Source organism: Hemitrygon akajei, chromosome 14 (genome assembly GCF_048418815.1).
Source record: "Hemitrygon akajei chromosome 14, sHemAka1.3, whole genome shotgun sequence".
In the NCBI taxonomy this organism is placed as follows: Eukaryota; Metazoa; Chordata; class Chondrichthyes; order Myliobatiformes; family Dasyatidae; genus Hemitrygon; species Hemitrygon akajei.
In genome coordinates this window covers 14570693-14590737 of record NC_133137.1, presented here as the reverse complement: position 1 = coordinate 14590737, position 20045 = coordinate 14570693, and the positions used below count along the sequence as shown (strand labels likewise).

General features: G+C 43.9%; 2 protein-coding genes across 4 annotated transcripts in view; one reads left to right on the top strand and one right to left on the bottom strand.

Moving 5' to 3' along the window:
* tescb (tescalcin b) overlaps nucleotides 1–421 on the bottom strand; it is a 46269-nt gene extending 45848 nt beyond the window's left edge. Inside the window, exon 1 of the mRNA XM_073065489.1 lies at nucleotides 248–421. Within this exon, the coding sequence (XP_072921590.1) occupies nucleotides 248–308 (61 nt within the window). The 5' untranslated portion in view covers nucleotides 309–421. The remainder of the gene's footprint in view (nucleotides 1–247) is intronic.
* Nucleotides 422–3826: 3405 nt separating this feature from the next.
* Nucleotides 3827–20045, top strand: part of sdsl (serine dehydratase-like) — a 59731-nt gene continuing 43512 nt past the window's right edge. Inside the window, exon 1 of one of the 3 annotated variants that reach the window (XM_073065487.1) lies at nucleotides 3827–3934. The gene's annotated coding sequence lies outside the window, so the exon portion shown is untranslated. Of the gene's footprint in view, nucleotides 3935–14540; nucleotides 14820–20045 lie in introns of those variants that run through there. The other 2 variants (XM_073065484.1, XM_073065483.1) reach the window with 2 other exon arrangements.

The following is a 20045-nucleotide window of genomic DNA, read 5'->3' as shown; positions in this document are numbered from 1 at the left end:
AGAGAACTTTTTGCTTGTTTGAAGGGACCCACCACACACACACACACACACACACAGATCTGGAGGTGGGTGGAGGGGAGAGAGTCCTCATCAATTCCCTGAACTGCGACTAAAGGGAAACCAAAGAAACCCCGTACCGGCCCAGTGCTGATACCCGCTCCCAGGGAAGCCAGGAATTTGCCGAGGGCTCCCGTGCAATCGACACTCCGCGTTTACAACTGAACTGGAAACATGCGCCTGGACTTACAGCCGGTCGAGTCGGAAAGACTGCGAGTTTCCCTGGCAGACAGTGAAGGAGATGATCCCATCGTTTTCCCCTCGGGACCAACAGAGTCACCAGCCCCGGACGACGAAACTGGCACACCCGTGTTCTGATCCTTTTCACGATGCGGAATCCGAGTGCAGTGTCAAGCTTCCGTAAAGGATCCCTCTGGGTCCTGCTGCTCACATGCTTTTAGGATGAAATCTAAATACAGTACCGCGTTCTTCGACATAATCCATGCATTGGAGAAAGGGATTATGTGGACATAATTATTGGACATAAAGATGCAATTTTTCATCTTCTGTTTGATCCTGAACCAACTTCCTATGAGGGAACACACACGAAATGTTGGAGGGACCCTTAAGGGCTTTGGCCCGCAACGTCGACTCGTTTCCATAGCTGCTGCCCGACCCGCCGGGTTCCTCCGGCTTTTTGTGTGTGTGGCTTGGATTTCCAACATCTGTAGATCTTCTCGTGTTTGCGGTTCATATCAGGGCAAGGAAGGGGGCCTTGATGGCTTCTGCACCCACTCTGCTCTGCAAGCCCCCTCCTCCTGTTAGTGATCCCGCTCCCTTTCCAATGCGACAAGCGAATCTGTCTTCACTGCTTCAGACTCTTCAGACCCTCACCCCTCACCGGCAACTTTTGTCCTTTTGCTAATCACCTTCAGTTTATGACCCTTGATATTGATCCCTACGCTAATGGAGCAGTTTCCGCCCACACCTATGATTTTAACTATCTCTATTAAACCACCTCACGCCTTCCCCAGTTGCAAGCACAACAACCCCAGTCCCCAGTCTCTCCACACAATGAAGTTCCTCTCCCTGAAATGTCTTTGTAAATCTCTTCTCCACCCTCTCTCGTGTTTTCCCATCCCTACTAGCTCATAGTGCCCAGAACTGGACACAAAACTCCAGTTGTGGCTAAACCAGGGTTTAAATTGACTTCCTTGGGATCTAATTTACACCTTCTCAACCTGCTCTGCATTTTCAGTACTGATAACAGGTCTCAGCCCAAAACATTGACTGCTTATTCCCCTCCATAGATGCTGCCTGACCCGTTGAGTTCCTCCAGCATTTTGTGCGCCTGTTGCTCTGCATTTTCAATGATATTTGCACACACATCTCCAGACCTCTGCTCTGTTGCCCCCTTTAGAATAAACCTCTAGTTTTAATAGTCTCTTCTCATTCTTCCTTCAAGATCGTAACCCCATATTTCTCTGCATTCACTGTCATCTTCCACTGTCCTCCTACTCACCTCTCTTCTACTCCTTGTAGGTTATCATTATCCTCCTGATTGTCACAGTCCCCTATAGTGTTGACTGGGCTGTTCTTGAATTAGTCCGCCCATTGTTGAGACTGTATGCTTCATCATCAGAACATTCAGTATTAGAACAGAGATGAGGAGGAATTTCTTAAGCCAAAGGGCGGTGAATCTTTGGAATTCATTGCCAGGGACGGCTGTGGAGGCCAAGTCATTTGCCATATTTAAAGCAGACGTTGATATGTTCTTAGTTAGTAAGGGTGTCAAAGATTACAGGGAGAAGGCTGGAGGATGGGGTTGAGAGGGATAATGAATCAGCCATGATGGAATGGTGGAGCAGACTCAATGGGCTGAATGGCCTATTTCTACTCCCGTGTGTTATGGTCTTTCTGTCACCCTCTCCACCCCCCCCCACCCCCGACGTGACTAATGCAACACCCTCCTGATGAAGGGTCTCGGCCGAAACGTCGACAGCTCTTCTCCCTATAGATGCTGCCTGGCCTGCTGCGTTCCACCAGCATTTTGTGTGTGATGCTGTTTGAATTTCCAGCATCTGCAGATTTCCTCGTGTTTACCCTCCTAGCCTGTTGCCTATCATCTACACTTCAAGAGCTTGAGGCCATTCAAATTTCACATCATCCCTGTGAATATTTGGCTTTCAGTCTAGTAATAAAAGTAATTTAAATGTATTAAATGTTCATGCAACTCTCAGGAAACAGCACAGGGTAAGGGTTGCTAACCTTTTTTATGCCATGGAGCCTTACCATTAACTGAGGGGGACAGTGAACCCCAGGCGTAAGGGGACTGCAGGCGATCCAATGGCTTACACTGACGTATGGGTGAAGAGAACTAAAAAAAAAAAGACATCATAACAGAGTCCCACAGTCCAAAGACGTACCGATTGGCAGGTTAGTTGGTCAGTGTAAACTGTCCTGTGATTAGGCTAGGGTTAAATCGGGGGATTGCTGGGCAGCACAGCTCGAAGGGCTGGAAGGCCTACCCCACAATGAATCTCAATAAAATAAGAATATATTACTGATGTTGATTCTGAGATCAGTGGGAAGTTGTGGTTAAATTTCAATTGCTGACTAATCTGCGCCGGGCTTCGGAGCAAAGGCTCCCTTGCACGCTTTCCATCCGTGCTGGGTTGAGCATTGAGCTAGCAACTTGACCTCGTAAAAACAAGAAAGCCCGCTAAAAAAAACAACGCCGTCACGACGGCGTCCCGATGACTCCACTCAGAGTTAAAGGGTTTCTTCTTTTTCACTAGTGTTCAGTATTTTCGGCATTTTCTGATTTACAGCATCTCGTTTTTTTTTTGAATTTCTTGTTAACAGATGTATTTGTTAGTTACTTGTTTGCTTAGTGGAAGTGATTGCTCTGTTGATTAGTGTTTGTGTAAGAAATTTTATTCATGAGTATAATTTGTTGTTAGTATACTCCATTTTTGGTTTGGAGTTTGAATTTGGGTAAAGTTAAATGAATTTGGTTAATTTTAGTCTTAAAAAAAAACCATCCAGAGCTACAAATGATCTGTACGAATTTTAATCTATCAATTCTATGTAGTTATGACAGAGCAATCTGGGTGTCTTTTGAATGTCAGGGTTCTCTGCAGAAGTGTATTCTTACCTTGAATTTCACTGGCTCCAAGTCATTCACCAGGAAACCCCCTAACGTGTTACTGGAGGAGCATCTGAAGAATTAGAGTTGGTTAGAACTTGTGGAAAGGTCTATGGTCAGAATGATTTGGCGTGGATGAGTGGCGATGACAACTCTGAATGATTGATGAGACTGACATTGTCCTGGCTGGCAGTGAGTATATAGCTAATGTCCATCGATGGCAGCACAGAAAGGTAACCGTGTATTGGGCCGGGAGAAAGAGAAATATGATATAGCGGTGTTGCATCCTAGAAGAAACCCAGACCTTGAGTTAAATTACAAAGTAAATAACATTAACTGAAGTTATGTTTACTGTCTCAAAAAGGCAAGGGATGAATTAATTGATATTTTCAAAACATGAATGGGAATCGGTAAAATTCTCATTATCACACGCGCTGAGGTACAATGAAAGACTTGTCTAACACACGACACATACAGATCGATGCGTTACAACACTGCACTGAGGTGGTGCCAGGTAAAACAATAACCGAGTGCAGAATAAAGTGTTACAATTACAGAGAAAGTCCAGGGCAAGCAGAGAGTAAAGTGCGAGATCATAATGAGGAAGACTGCGAGGTTACAAATAGGAAGCGATTTAACAGTGGGCTGGAAGTTGTACCTGATCGTGGTGCTTTCAGGTTTTCGATCTTCTGCCTGGTGAAGAGAGGACGAATGGAGCGGGTGGGTCCTTGATTATGCCGGCTGGCTGCCTTACCGAGGCGGTGAGAAGCGTGGTCGGAGTACGCAGAGGTGAGTCTGGTTTCTGTGATGTGGCCACGGCTCTCTACAGTTCCCTATGGTCCCGTGCAGAGCATCTGCACCAAGTCGCGGTGCATCTGGACAGGTCGCTTTCGGTGGTGCGTCGATAAAAATAGGTGCGGGCCAAAGGAGAAAAGCCAACTTGATTCAGCTTCTTGAGAAAGCAGGTAGGGGTGCTGGCGAGCTTTCCTCAACACGGTGTCAACTTGGTTGGGTCAGGGTAGGTGATGTTCACTCTAGGCATTGAAGCTGTCAACCCCTCTCGCCCTCGGCGTCGTCGACATGAACAGGCACGTGCACACCACCCCCTTTCCTGAAGCCAGTGACCAGCTTTCTTGTTTTGCTGGTATTGTGAGAAAGGTTGTCGTCAAGACACCATGTCACTAGCACCTTTATCTCCTTCCTCCTCTCTGACTTATTGGTATTGGTGACATCAATAATATGTCCATTGGTTACGCAATCTAATAAGCAGTGTCACAATTCCTGGGGTAACATTAGGCAACAATTTTATATGAAAATGGAGTTAGTGTTTTTGAATTCTTAACTTCAAATGCCAGTCGATTCAAGGGTAATTGTTAAATTTTTGAACGGGGGAAATTCTTGTTCAATCAGGTGTGAAAGAAATGGGCAAAAGCGCAGACTTAGGTTAAATTAGGTGGCGGAGCAGGCTACATTTCCCCAAAACTCCCTATTGCTATCTTACAGGATTGAAGGAGCTGCAGTATACATATCATACAACGATAGGAAGTGTCGAAAAAATATTTGTTCTTAGATTTATCCCTTTATTTTTCTGAAATTTCCACAGATTATGTTGTTTATTGCCTTCTCATTAGTATACTGAAGAGGTTAATATTCAGCCAGAGACAGTAATTTAAGGGATGGATTATTTTAAATAATCGGGGAAATTCTCAAAGCAAAGGCACCACCATCTTTCAAGACAGCGCATACAAAATGCTGGAGGAACTCTGCAGGTTAGGAATCAACCACTGGAAAAGAGTTGACAGTCGATGCTTCGGGTCGAGATCCTTCTTTAGGATTCAAGATTGTTTTAATGTCATTTCCAGTACTCAGGTATAAGGGAGGACGAAATAATTGTTACACTGGCTCCAGTGCAGCACAAAAAACACAATAAGATAAAAATAAAATAAAATAAAAAATCCGATAGCTATAAAAACGCAAACACGAGGAAATCTGCAAATATAAATATAGAAGATACATAGAGTGCCCCAGGCAGTGGCGCGGCATCCAAGCTGGGGTCGGTACTGCCCCCTGGTGTCCACTCAACAGAAGACAAGCTGTACAGTATTGTTTGACTACAAATTGACCATAAGTGTCATAGTAGCATTACAAGTGCACAGATACACAAATATGCAAATATTAGAAGTAAGAAAGAATAAAGAAAAAGTTACCTAAAACAGTCTAACAGGAGAAGGTCAACACTTCCCTGACTTATTTTAGAGCTTAATGGCCGAGGGTAAGAATGACCTCATATCACACTCTTTGGAGCAGCGCAGTTTTCTTAGCCTATTACTTAAAGTGCTCCTCTGTTCAGCCAAGGTGGCATGCAGTGGGTGAGAAACATTGTCCAGAATTGCCAGGATTTTCCATAGGGTCTACCACAGCCTTCAGTGTGTTCTGTTTGACTCCTATAAAAGAGCCAGCCTTTCTAAACAGTTTATTGCCCCAGCACATCACCGCACGGAAGATTGTCCTGGTGACAACAGACTGGTGGAACATATGAAGGAGAGGCCTGCATACTCTAGAGGACCTCAGTCTCCTCAGGAAGTAGAGGTGACTCTGGCCCTTCTTGTACCCAGCTTCCGTGTTGCTGCACCCCTCAAGTCTGTCATCCAGGTGCACCCCCAAGTTCTCACCACATCCATGTCCTCACCATCTCCTTTGTCTTACTGATGTTGAGCTGCAGATGATTCAGCTTGCACCATTTGACAAAATCCTCCACCAGAACCTTGTATTCATTCTTCCATCCTCCCTTTATACACCCAACTATTGCTGAGTCATCAGAGAATTTCTTCAGATGACATGACTCAATGTTGTATCTAAAGCCTGCAGTATACAGGGTAAACAGGAAAGAAACCAGTACAGTCTCCTGTGCTGCTGATAGCCACGTCTGACACACAGCTCTGAAGCTGCACAGACTGTGCTCTGCTGGTCAGGTAGTTCATTATCCAGGATACGATGGCAGTGCCAACCTGCATTGAACAGAGTTCTTTTGCCCAGTTATGAACACTGTAATTTCCTTTGGGATCAATAAAGTATCTATCTATCTAGATTGGGTATTATGTAATAAACCAGATAATTAGTGAGCTGAAGGTAAAGGAGCCCTTAGGGTACGGTGATCATAACATGATAGAGTTCATCTGCAGTTTGAGAGGGAGAAGCTAAAGTCAGATGTATCAGTATTACAGTGGAGTAAAGGGGATTACAGAGGCATGAGAGAGGAGCTGGCCAGTGTTGACTGGAAGACGACACTAACAGGGATGACAGCAGAACAGCAACAGCCGGAGCCCCTGGGAGCTTTTTGCAAGGTGCAGGATAGATACATCCCAAAGAAGATGGAATAGTGCAAAGGCAGGATAATACAACCGTTGCTGACAAGGGAAGTCAAAAACAACAGAGCAAAAATGAGTGGGAATTTAGAAGATTAGGAAACTTTCAAGAATCAATAGAAGGCAACTAAATAAAAGCCATAAGGAGGGAAAAGATGAAATATGAAGGTAAACCATTCAATAATATCTAGAGGACACCAAATGATTTTTCAGATATATAAAGAGTAATATAGAGGGGAAAGTGTATTGGTAATTGGTAACGATCTTTCAAGTATCAGTAGATTCTGGCATGATTCCGGAGGACTAGAAAGTCGCAAATGTCACTCCACTCTTCTAGAAGGGAGGTAGGCAGAAGAAAGAAAATTATAGGCCAGTTAGTCTGACCTCAGTGGTTGGGAAGACGTTGGGTCAATTGTTAAGGATGAACTCTCAGGGTACTTGGAGGCACATGATAAAACAGGCTGAAGTCAGCATGGAGTCCCGAAGGAAATCTGTTGGAATCCTTTGAGGAAATAACAAGCTGGATAGACAAAGGAGAATCGGTGGATGTTGTGTAGTTGAGTTATCAGAAGGCTTTCAACAAGGAGTCGCAGATGAAGCTGCTTAACAAGATAAAGGATTCACTGATTGGCAGAAGGCAAAGACTGGGAACAAAGGGAGCCGTTTCTGGTTGGCTGCTAGTGACTAGTGATGTTCCAGAGGGATCAGTGTTGGGACCATTTCTTTTACATCATATGTCAATGATTTGGATGATGAAATTGATGGCTTTGTAGCCAAAGTTATGGAATGACGCAAAGATAGGCAGCAGGGGGGCTGCAGAAGGATTTTGGCTGGAAGAATGGGTAAAGAAGTAGCAGATGGAATACAGTGTATGGTCAGGCACTTTGGTAGAAGTTGCAATAATGTAGACTGTTTTCTAAAGGGGCAGAAAATTCAAAAATCCGAGAGTACAGAGGAACTTGTATTCCATGGACATTCAGAATTCCTTGAAGGTTAATATGCAGGTTGAGTCGGTGGTGAGGAAGGCAAATGCAATGTTAGCATTCATTTCAAGTGGACTAGAATATAAAAACAAGTGTGTAATGCTGAGGCTTTATAAGGTACTAGTGAGGCCTTATTTGGAGTATTTTGAGCATTTTTGGGCCCCTTATCTAAGAAAGGATTGGAGCGGGTTCAGAGGAGGTTCACAAGAATGATTCTGGGAATGAAAGGGTTATCATATGAGGCCTGATGGCTCTGGGTCTGTGCTCGTTTGAATTTAGAAAAACTGGGGGGAATCTCATTGAAACCTATAGAATGTTGAAAGGCCTAGAAAGAGTGGATGTCGAGAAGATGTTTGCTATTGTGGTGGAGTCTAGGGCCAGAGGGTGCAGCCTCAGAATAGAGGGACGTCCATTCAGAATGCAGGTGAGGAGCCTTGTAACGCTGGAATTACAATGGACCTGTTTTTCTGAACCAGAGACCAATAGAAACTATCAGAATTCTCCTGGTTTTTGGGTGTGTCAGCATAGACGTGCAACATGATCAATCTGCCGGTCTCCCAGCGGCCTTGGGCCTCTTTCAGTCAGCTGATTATTTCATTGCTAGGAGTCTCATATTTCTGAAAGCTCTTAAAAGCAATCCTACCCTCACTTTTCCCTGTAAATGGCCCTGAGCACATGACGATGGTGCCCCCAATCAACAAGGTGGGCAGGAGGACTCTGCTGTACTTCAGCCCAGTCTGAATGGATTTGTGGAGCAGCGCTCTTACCATTGACGAAACTGTGGTGGGTGGCAGGTTGGGAGATCCAACCCGTTAAAGTAAACGGAAGTGATTCATCTACAGATCAGATAATAAACAACATCAAGCAGCTGTATCATAATTATCTGAGCAAACAGGGTAGGTAAAGAGAGTCCAGTTGGAATTAGTGAAATTTATTACTCACAAAATCAATACAGATAAGGAAATGCGTCTTATTCTATCATTGTCCATTTACTTAGAACACAAACTTTCCCTCCTTCACTGATCTGAGGGCTATGGAAGGGCAGTACCATTCTTACAGAGCTAGGTGGACAAACAATCTACCACAGGAGACTAAATCAGTTTTGAATATTTGTACTGGAAATGAAAGGCTGTTATCAGTAAAAGTGGCAGTGAATCTAAGAAAATTCTTAAAAAATAAACAACTGGTCTTCAACAATAAAAACTTTCATTTTCATGGCCCCTTTAATCAAATAAAATATCCGAATGTACTTCAAAGAGATTTCCACAGTGGAAATTTGACACTGGGTTTTGTGAGGATATGGAGACACAAGAGAGTCTGCAGATACTGGAGATCTGGAGCAACGCACACAAAATGTTTGAGGAACTGAGTGGGTCAGATAGCACCTATGGAGGGAAATGGACAGTCAATGTTTCAGGTTAAGACTTATTCATTCAGAACTGGAAAATCTTTTCCAGTTCAGGTCAATGACATTTTTGGCTGAGGTCCTCAAGACCATGAAGGGTCTGGACCCGTGACATCAACTGTCCACTTCCCTCCATAGATGCTACCTGACCTGTTGAGATCCTCCAGCATTTTGTGTGTGTTGTTCATGAGGATATGTTAGGAACATCGATAAACATTTTGATTATAGATGAAGGTTTTAGGAGTGAAGGAGAGGCAGAGTGGCAAAATTTTTGGGGGTACTAGGTTGTATATGATCATTTCTTAAATTCTTGCTGATGGAATATTTGGGAATGAAGAGTTAATGCCACATTGATCTAATGTGAACATTATAAGAATGTGTAAATATAGTAAATAATGATAAAGGAATATGGATAATAGGGAGAGGATTCCAAAGTTAAGAGCACTATCAAAGGTGCAGCTGGAGAGGTGGACAAGCTTTTCTATGAGCGGGGCAGGAGCCTCGACACAGAGACACTATGGCAAAGTAAAAGCTAGAAAAGTAATGTAAAATCAGTCCTGTGACTCTTGGGACAATAACGTTGCTGTATTTCTTGTATTCTTAAGGTTCTTGTATTCTTCCCATGTGTAGGCAGCATTGATAACATGGGATTTGACCTGTTGGGTGACGTCAGATGAGCTGCTTTGCATCATTGTTGGCTTATTAAAATCTTGACCTCCTGGGACCCATCTACTGAATGATTCTGCATAGCCCGTGGTTTGCCGGGAGCTCTGCTGCTTTTTGAGATGTCGACTGCACTCTTTTCCATAGATGCCGCCTGGCCTGCTGAGTTCCTCCAGCACTTTGGGTGTGCTGCTTTTCGATACGTCGTACTTTTGTTATACTTGATGTTCACGCTGCCTCCTCATCTAAGCCTGGCAATCGATGACATCCCTGACAGAGCAGCACTCCCTCCTGCTGCACAGAAATTCCAACCTAGAATTTGTCTTCAAGTCTCTGGAATTAGAATCGGGTTTAATATCACCAGCCTATGTTGTGAAAACTGTTAACTTTACGGCAGCAGTACAATGGAATATATGATATAGAGAACAAAACTGAATTACATGAAGTCTATTAAGTAGTCTTAATGGGTCTTAAATAGATCTATTAAATAGTTAAGTTAAAATAAGTAGTACAAAACAAAAACAGAAATAAAAATAGTGAGGTAGTGCTCATTGAGTTCTATATCCATTTAGAAATCAGATGGCAGAGGGGAAGAAGCTGTTCCTGAATCGCTGAGTGTGTGCCTTCAGGCTCCTGTATCTCCTTTGCAATGGTAACAATGAGAAGAGGGCATGTCCTGGGTGATGGGGGTCCTTAATAATGGATAACACCTTCCTATGGCACTGCTCCTTGAAATTGTCTTGGATACTATGGAGGATGGTACCCATATGGAGCTGACTAATTTTACAAGTAGGAGTGTACAATTCTGGTTCATACATACTTGGAATATTCTGAATAGTTGTGAATTCTTCTTAATACCGTTTCAAAAATATTTCCCCTTTTTTCGAGGTTTCAATCTAATTTAATTGATTATTGAACCTATTTCTTGTCCCATATACAGATACGGCAGAACCCTGTAGCATGTGTAATGACACGTTGGAAGTTTCCATTTTAAAGCTTTTCAAATCCCGTTGGGCATTCAGTTTATGCAAACTGAACAATACTCCTGGGTGTTTGCGGAATCCAGTGTTGAGTTATAATGTGATGTATTGTCAACCATTGTTGGGAATAAAGAGGTGACATTTTGCAAAGTGACCATCAGGTGGCGATGCCTGTCAGTACAAATGCAAGCTAATTCAAAACAGGGCAGCTTTAGATTTGAAACCAGTTGTTCATGAAATACTCTAGTTTGTTTGTCACCGTCATGGGAAAGAACAAGTGGGGGATGTGTGTGGGGGGGGGTTGCAGATGTCCCTGTCATAAAGAATATACCAGTAAGGGAGTTTTCAAATCTTCTTGTACACAGCAGAATGCCTTAAAACAGAACCAACACACACAAATGCTGCAGGAACTCAGCAGGTCAGGCAGCATCTATGGAGGGAAATAAACATTCAATATTTTGGGCCAAGACCCTAAAGGGTCTGTTGGCTGTTCATTTCCCTCTACAGATACTGCCTGACCTGCTGCATTGCGTGTCTGTGATATATTGAAATGTATATTAAAGTTAATAACAGATCGCCATCTTGGTGCCATAGTGAGATCCCTTTCAAACTGAGGTAATAATGAGCTGTAAAGGTAGAATGGGGACAATCATTAAAGTGATCAGCTTGCTGACAGAAGTAATACTGAAATAAACCACAGAGTCAAGATCGCCTTCCCAACAGAAAGTTTGTCTGTATATGTATTGGGAGGGGGTGTATGGGGTGTCCAGAGAGGGGTTATACCTCTGGTGGGAGGCTGTCGTGCTCCGCCCAGGGGCAGCTCCTCCACTTATGGTCCCCACCTGCCACCGGCTCTCACCTGTGGCTCCAAGTAACTATTTGCATGCGACAGTGGCCACACCCCGGTACCCCGCTTCAACAGGCAGGCTAAACCAGGTGAGGGTAGCCAGGAACCTCCAACCCCTGTGAGATAGGGATACGCCTACCCCGGCATGCGAGGCCATCTCTGGCGGACTGGGCGGATGGGATCGGCCACAAGATGCAACGGCCACAAAGGCGGTGCTGCAACGCTTCGTGGAGAGCGAGGGGGCCTGACAAGGCACAGAAGACAACTGGGAGGCTCCAGGCGTGACGATTTTCCTACCGTTGGAGGCCGAGAGAGTGGAACTGCCCCAGTGCAACATCCCTCTCACTATGAAACTCCTCCTGTACAGGTTACATCATCGTCGGGAACGACGGACAACCGACACAAACGCTTTGGGACTCCTCATTCTCTCATCACACCTGAGCCATGAAGCACAACCGTCACGTTCAGTTCACAGACAATGTCGACTCATTCGCTGGAGCACATGAAAGGATGGGTCTTCCACTCAACACGTGTAAGGAAACAGGCCCTCGGTCAATCTGCACTGCACAAAGTGGCGACTATCCCTTAGCAAACTTGAATGAGTAATTTGAGGTGCTTGATGAGGGTAAGGCAGTCGATATTATGTACATTAATTTTGGTAGGGCAGTTGGTAAGGTCTTCATGGTAGGTTGATTGAGAAGGCAATGACCATTTCAGTTTAACATCCCAACAAGCTGAAAGTTGGCTTGAACTGTGACCCAAGAGCCCACCCTCAACTGAAAGGAACACCCACCCCCATGGCTTTAATGTGGATGACAGCTAACCAGCCTGCCCAGAGGGAAGCTGAAAAGCAACATCTCTGACAGTGCAGCACCTTCTCAGTAACGCAGGTGTATGGCAGGAGCTATAGGAAAGGGATGTGGTGTCTAACTCTGAAGGGGACAGCCTTGATGTTGACATGCTGCATTCCTGTTGTTCCTGTTCCTATTCTGAGCTGTCTTTCACACCCCACCACCTGGGCTGCTGGTATGTCCAACTACCTGGATGGTGCTGTATTTAAACCCCCTTCCCTCTGTGATACTTGCCCCAGTTCTAATTCAACCCTCAGAATCCAAACTTCATTGACTGCCCTCCCCACATTCGCTGACTTGCCAATTTACTTCATTATGTTTTGGTTAACATTTTGAGGAATTGCATTGCTATCTGAATTTGAGCTGATAAATAGGTTTGCAGTAAATGAATGCAATTAACTAGCAAATTATGAAACAATCTGATGGAAAGTTTTGCCTACATTGAAAACTGTGACTGAACTGTCTCTCTAAAAGCATGGATTTTCCAAACTTGTGAGCGCTAAGGGAAGGTTTTATTGATTTTGGGCATAATTTTTGTGTGCTCCTGTGTGATCATTCTAGCGCTAGTGAAACAAAAACCATTTGCAACAGGGGAAGCTCCCAGGCACCCAGTTTAGTCTGAATGCAAAGCTTTGCTCAGTATTGACAGAGCACCGAGAAACTTGGCATTCATGTTGAAGTTGTTCATTTGCTTGCACTCAGAATGAGGTAGTAAATTGGATTCAATAATGGCTTTGTGGGAGAAGCCAGAGAGTGGTAGTAGATGGCTGCCTCTTTCTGATTGGAGGCTTGTGACACAGGGGTCGGTGCTGGGACCATTGCTGTTTCTCATATAGACTAATAACTTTGATGATAATGTGCTAAGCTGGATTAGTAAGTTTGCAGGTGACATTGTTGTGTATTTCAGTAATATTTGAGTAATATTGTAAATATATTGTTTGAGTTAAGCATTCTTTGTTGTTTACAAAATGCCTTGAGGGTTACATGTAAAAGTATGTAAATAGCATGCATCATTATGCTGTCATGTCATACACACTTAAAGTAAAAAAAAACAAACACACATGAGCCATCTCCCAGCTCCTGAGTTTTTTTAAAATTAGTCTATTTTTTGGAGTTACAAAACATAACAGGCACCAAGATTGGGGCGTAGTGGAGAGCGGGGAAGGCTATCAAAGATTGCAACGGGCTCTGGACCAGCTGGAAAAATGAGCTGAAAATGGCAGGTGCGATTTAATTCGGACAAGTGTGAGGACCAACTGGGACAGTGAGTGGGAGGGCACCGAGAAATGCAGTAGAATGAAGGGAATACAGATCCATAATTCCTAGAAAGTGGTGTCACAGGTTGATAGGGTTGTAAAGAGAGCTTTTGGCACATTGACCTTCACAAATCAAAGTATTGGAGTTGGGATGTTACGTTGAAGACGTGTAAGACATTAGCGGACATATTTGGAGCATTGTGCGCAGTTCTCGTCACCCACCAACAGGAAAAGTATCAATAAGACTAAAGGGGTACAGAGAAAATTTACAAGGGTGATGTCAAGGCTTAGGGACTTGAGTTATAGGGAAATATGTTGGGACTTTATTCCCTGGAGTGTAGGAGAATGAAAGGAGGTTTGGTAGAGGTATAGAAAATTATGAGGGGTATAGATCAGGTAAACACAAGCAGTCTTTTCCCTGCTTGAAGCCTAGAACTAGAGGTCATAAGTTAAGAGTGAAAGGTGAATTATTTGAGGGGAACCTGAGGGTGAATTTCTTCACTTAGATGGTGGTGTGAGTGTGGAACGAGCTGCCCGTTTGATGGCAACATGTAAGAGAAGTTTGGATAGGTATGTGGATGGGAAGGGTATAGAGGGAAATGGCCCAGTGGGGGTCGATAGGACTTGGCAGAATGACAGTTTGGAATGGACTAGATTGTTTCTGTGCTGTAGTGTTGCTGCTGCTGCACACGCCACCTGTGTTGTAACCTCCAATCTGTGGACAAAATGGATGGGGACATTGATGTTGTTTCCTACTACATAGGTTATGTTCCCGCCAGCACCGAACTTGACATCGTTGTCTGCTGTGCGATTATCTGCTTGCTCTGAGCCTATGACAAAGTGTTGTCGCTTTTGCGATTAGAATCCCCGTAAAGGCAAGATTATCTCTGGTTTCCTCCACTGAAAACCACCTCCATCGCGATTTTGAAAATACTTTAATAACCTGTCCTCAGAACACTTCACTGTCCGAGAGGAGTGGGTGGCTCGCTGTTGTGGCGTTTTGCTTATAACTGGGCAACCTGAGGCAGGTGAAGAAACTTCACAAACGCAAAACACAGAGGGACCTGTATACCTGTTACATAACAGGAAGTTCCGATGTTGAGGACCGGCAGAACTGTTTCAAACATTGTTGCCCAACCATCTGTTGTAACCCAGTCTGCAAAAGCAGGCAGCGAAGTTTCAGTGGCGATTCACTGTGGAGGGGACGCACTGAGACCAGGGAAAACACGCCGGCCGTTAACCCGGTCATTTTGCCCGTGTGTGCTTTTCGAGCCGGAAGATATAGTCAGACGTATCGTCACGACTTATTGGACCAGTTTTAGTGGTAAGATTGATTAATCGGGTTATTTCTTCACAAACACATTGTCCTGTTGTCTACAGCGTTTATAAATTTGCAAATGTTTTCTAGCTTGGCATAAACAGTTCGGAAAAACATTTGCAAAATGTATTGTGGAGATCGCGTAAACATTTTAGTGGGAAAATCAAAGACAACGCTTTGTAATGTACCTTGGAGCAAAAACACGGAGCAATAAAATGCAGTGAAGCAGAATAATTTTGTTCTCTGTGCGCAGATAAATGGCGCATATGTAGATTGTAATGATTATGAAGATAAAGGATTGGAACTAACCCGATTACCAAATAACAACACGCACTGGCTGAAGTCCCTGCTATCAGTGTGAAGTACCACGTGATTGGAATTTAAGGTCGCACAGCTGCTGTGCAGAGCAGCGAGAGATTAGCCACTTGAAAATCATTGTTGTTTGTGGACAAAATAATAAGGTCACCGATTGTAAATGGCGTTTTAATGCAGATTTTAGCACATGTGGAATAATGGCCCTGCCAAAATCCTTTGCATTTATGTTGTTGCTATGTCAGTCAGTTGAGGTGTACAGCAAAGTGGTATCTGCTCTACAGAATGCAGTTTATGCAGCCACAGTAAATAGGAACTAAGGCAAAACTTTTAAAAGCATGTTCAAAACAGCACTTGTATTGACACCAAATGAGTATAAAAACAAAAATGGTTTTATATCTATTATTGGGATATAGCTCTGGGGTGAAAGTTTTCTCTTCAGAACAGAAACCAGTCGACGGCGACAGTTGCGTGATGTCAAAGTCGTTATAGATGGCCAAAAAAAAAAGAAACAAGTTAGCTTCTCATAGGCACAAGAGGTTCTGCAGATGCTGGAAATCCACTTAGTGGTCGCCAAACAGTCGATCGCGACCGGCCGGTCCATCTTCGAGACTCTCCCAGCAGATCCCGAAAAAAAAAGAAAAATAAATACACGTTTACATTATGCCTGATAAACCTTTTGATGCAAAAGCAAATTTTACCCCTAGAACGCACATGTGAGTCGTTTTTAACCCACACTTACGGTGTTTGCGGTTCTCTTTTTCCACTGCCCAGCGTCGCGTGTCATATGTGTGCTGACATCGTGTGACTATTGCCGCTGTCTGTCAAAATTCCTTGGAGCGGGGGAAGAGCTTCGTTTATCTCAAACATAAACGAACAAACGGGCAAACTGTCCAATGGCGAGAGAAAACAACACGTGTGGGTTTAAATGTCTCATGACTTAACAAAAATTTGATCAACTTTAATCGGTTTTGACTCTAAATTGCTATTTATATTACGTCAGTTATGCAAAAGTTTGATCAGTTGTACTGCTCTTTCTTTCGACTTTTTTGCCTTTGATAGCGTGAATTCATGTTTAGCATTTTGGATAGTGTGCTAGTAATTAGCATTAATTTTCGTTTTTACTGAAAAGTTAGCGCCTCTCTCTTGATTTAGCTGTTGTATTTTTTCAGCGTAGTTGTGCTACATCAAAGTGACTAATTAAATTAGAGTACAGACTGTCGCGAACATCAATATAGGGCACTTGCTGGTGATATCCTGCAAGGTAGCTAGCTAGCATGGCGGAGGCTCCACGAAAGAAGGCGAAAACGTACAAATTCCATGCAGAATGGGAAGAGGAATTTCTATTTACCTTGGTGAAAGACAAGTGTGTGTGTGTACGTTGTGCCACCAAACACAAGCACTGACTAAAAGAGGGAATCTGGAGCGGCACCACAACACCAACCACCAGAAATTTAAAGACTCCTAACCCCCAAAGAGCGCAATCGCTGTCAGGAAAGTTGAGGAGCTGAAATCGGGGTTGAAGGCCCAGCAATCGTTTTTCACAAAACATGCTGCTCAAAATAAGGCTGCTGTTGAAGTATCACTTCGTGTAAGTCACCAATATTTATTCATTAATAATTCTTCATTTATTTTTCGTGTTGAAATAAAATTAAATAAAGAAACTTAGAACTAAAGGTTTTTAAGTATTGTAATATTCTTAAAGACAGCTATGGCCTATTTGATATGCTAGTTACAGTATTTTCTTGGTTTAATTAATTTGAAAATTTGACAAAATAATTTTATGTAATTCAAATACAATTAGCCCAAATAAAAGGCTTCAAGTTGGAAGTACAATCTGAGCTGTTGTTTCTCTAAACGATTTAGTAGGTCGATCTTGCCTTTCACTAAGGCCGAGGTAGGGGATCTTGGGCTTAAAAAGGTTGGCGACCGTGAGGAACTCAGTAGGTCAGGGAGCATCAATGGAGTGGACTGAAACCTTTCATCAGGTTTGGAAAGGAAGGGGGCAGATGCCAGAATAAGAAAGTGAGGGCACGGGAAGTAGTACGAGCTGGCAGGTGATAGGTGAGACCAGGTAAGGGGCAAGCTGGGGGAGGTGGGATGAAGTAAGAGGGGATAGGGGGATGAGTTAAAGGACTGAAGAGGAAGGAAATAGGTGAGGGGGATAGGGGGATGAGTTAAAGGACTGAAGAGGAAGGAAATAGGTGAGGACAAGTGGACCTTGGAAGAAGGAGCGAAAGCAGATGGGCAGGTGAGGAGAAGACTAGGAATGAGAGGGTAATGAAGAATAAAAAGGAAAAAGGAAGGGCAAGCAGAAACAAAGTTCACCTATGAAGTCCCTTTCCAAAGAAAACAATAGGATGCTTTTTGAATACCAAAAAAAAACATGTATTCTGAATAGACTCTTCTGGAGCTTCCAGCTGTAATGAGGGCTGTATAACTTTGGTTTCTTTACCTGAAAAGGGATATATTTTTCACAGAGGAAGTGCACCAAAGGTTCTCCAGACTGCTTCCTAGAATGCCAGGTGTATCATTTGAAGAGAAATTAAACAGTGGGTAGGCCTTGGCGAGTTCTGGAATAATGAAAGCTGACCTCATTAGAACATGCAAAATTCTTTGAGGGCTCAACAAGGTATTGAGAGGAAACACGAAAAAGTCTTCAGATACTGGAAATCCTGAAGAAGGGTCTCGGCCTGAAATGTTCAAAGACTCACGAGCCAGCCTAGATGAGTATGTCACCATCTTCATAGGCTCATCAGCAAGTGTGTGGAGGACTGTGTCCCAAAGAGGCCATCTGGACACCATAGGAGAACTGGAAGATCCACACCCTACTGAAGTCTAGGTCTGTAGCCATCAAATCGGGGACCCCTGATCTTTACGAGAAATCAGGATATGACTCCTGTAAAGCAACCGGGATACCAAGAGATAAGTTAGTCCAAAACTGTGTCCCAGACCAGCCATGGTTATGGCAGGTATTGCATTATATAACAGACTAAAAGATGAAGACAGGTGGGCTTGCCAGCAGCAGTATATCCATTCCTGATGAGCTTAATTCTATGCACACTTTGAACAGAGATGAAAAGGCATGTCACCACCTACCCTGACGGCCTCCAGGGTACCTGAATCTACAGCTCCTACTTGAGATGAAAGGTTGGTCTTCTGGAGAGAGAACTCAGAGAAAGCATCTGACCCAGATGGTTTCCCTGGCAGAGGCCAGTTCAGCTGCCAGGGGTATTTGCGGACATTTTTCAGCTCTCTCTGCTTCAATCTGAGGTTCCCACGTGCTTCAAGAAGACCAATATCATCCTAATAGTAAGACAAACTAGATAACATGCCTTAGTGACTCTGACATCCACCATCCTGAAATCTTTTGAGAGGGTGGTCATAGCACACATTAACTCCAGCCACCCAGACAACCTTGACCCTACAATTCACTTACTATTGAAAGATGTCTATAGCAGATGCTATCTCTTTGGCCATACACTTGTCTGTGGAGTATCTGAACAGTAAAGACTCTTGAGTTAGACTGTTGTGTATTACCTACAGCTCTGCCTTTAATTCTATAATCCCAAGCAAACTAATCTCCAACCTCCAGGAGCTGGGACTCAACACCTCCCTTTGCAACCTGAGCCTTGACTTCCCAAACAATAGGGTGCAATCAGTATGGATTTGAAAAGGAGAATAAAACAACGGCTGAGCAGATCCCTGCAGCTGTGATCTCTGTCTCAGAGGCTGACTTCAGAACATCTTCCAAGAAGGTGAACCCTCACAAGATGTACCCGGTAGGGCTCTGAAAACCTTGCCAACTACTGGTGGTATTGTTCAAGGACGTCTTCAACCTCTCACTACTGTCGTATCCTCCTGCTTCAAAAGGGCAATAATCATACCAGTGTCCAAGAAGAGCAGGGTGGGCTGTCTCAATGACTGTCGGCCAGTGGCACTCACATCAACTGAGAAGTTTGTCATGGCTAGAATCAGCTCCTGCCTAAGCAAGGAGCTGGACCTGCTGCAATTTGCCTATCGCCACAATCAGATGCAATCTCACTGGCTGACCAGTCGGCCTTGGATCACCTGGACAATAGCAATGCCTACATCAGTCTACTCTTTATTGACCACAGCTCAGCATTCAACACAATCATACCCTCAGTCCTAATCAACAAGTTCCAAAACCTGGGCCTCTGTACCTCCCTTTACAACTGGATCCTTGACTTCCTTAGCGGGAGACCACATTCTGTGTGGATTGGAAATAACATAACAGCTCAGTGCTGACAGTCAACACCGGCACACCTCATGAACGATTGTTCAGTCCACTGCTCTGCTCTCTCTATACCCATGGTCGTGTGGCTAGGCATAGCTCACACGCCATCTACAAATCTGCTGACGACACAACTATTGTTGACAGAATTTCAAACGGTGACAGGTGATGAGGAAGTGTACAGAAGCGAGATAGATCAGCTGGTTAAGTGGTGTTTCAGCAACAAGTTTTCACTCAGAGTCAATCAGACTAAGGAACTGATTGTAGACTTCAGGAGGGGGAAATTGGGAGAACACGCACACAATTCTCTTCGAGGGATTAGTAGAGGAAATGGTGAGCATTTGGAAGATCCTGGGTGTCAATATCTCTGAGGATCTATCCTGGGTCCAAAGCATCACTGCAGTTACAAAGAAGGCACGACAACAGCTATATTTCATTAGGAGTTTGAGAATTGGTATGTCACCAAGGGCACTCACAAATTTCTACAGACATAACATGGAGAGCATTCTAACTGGGTGCGTCACTGTCTGGTATGGAGGGGCCACTGCACAGGATCAGAAAAAGCTGCAGGAAGTTGTGAACACAGCCAGCTCCGGCATGGGCACTCACCTCCCCAGCATCCAGGACAACTTCAAAAGGCAATGCCTCAAAAAGGCAGCATCCAT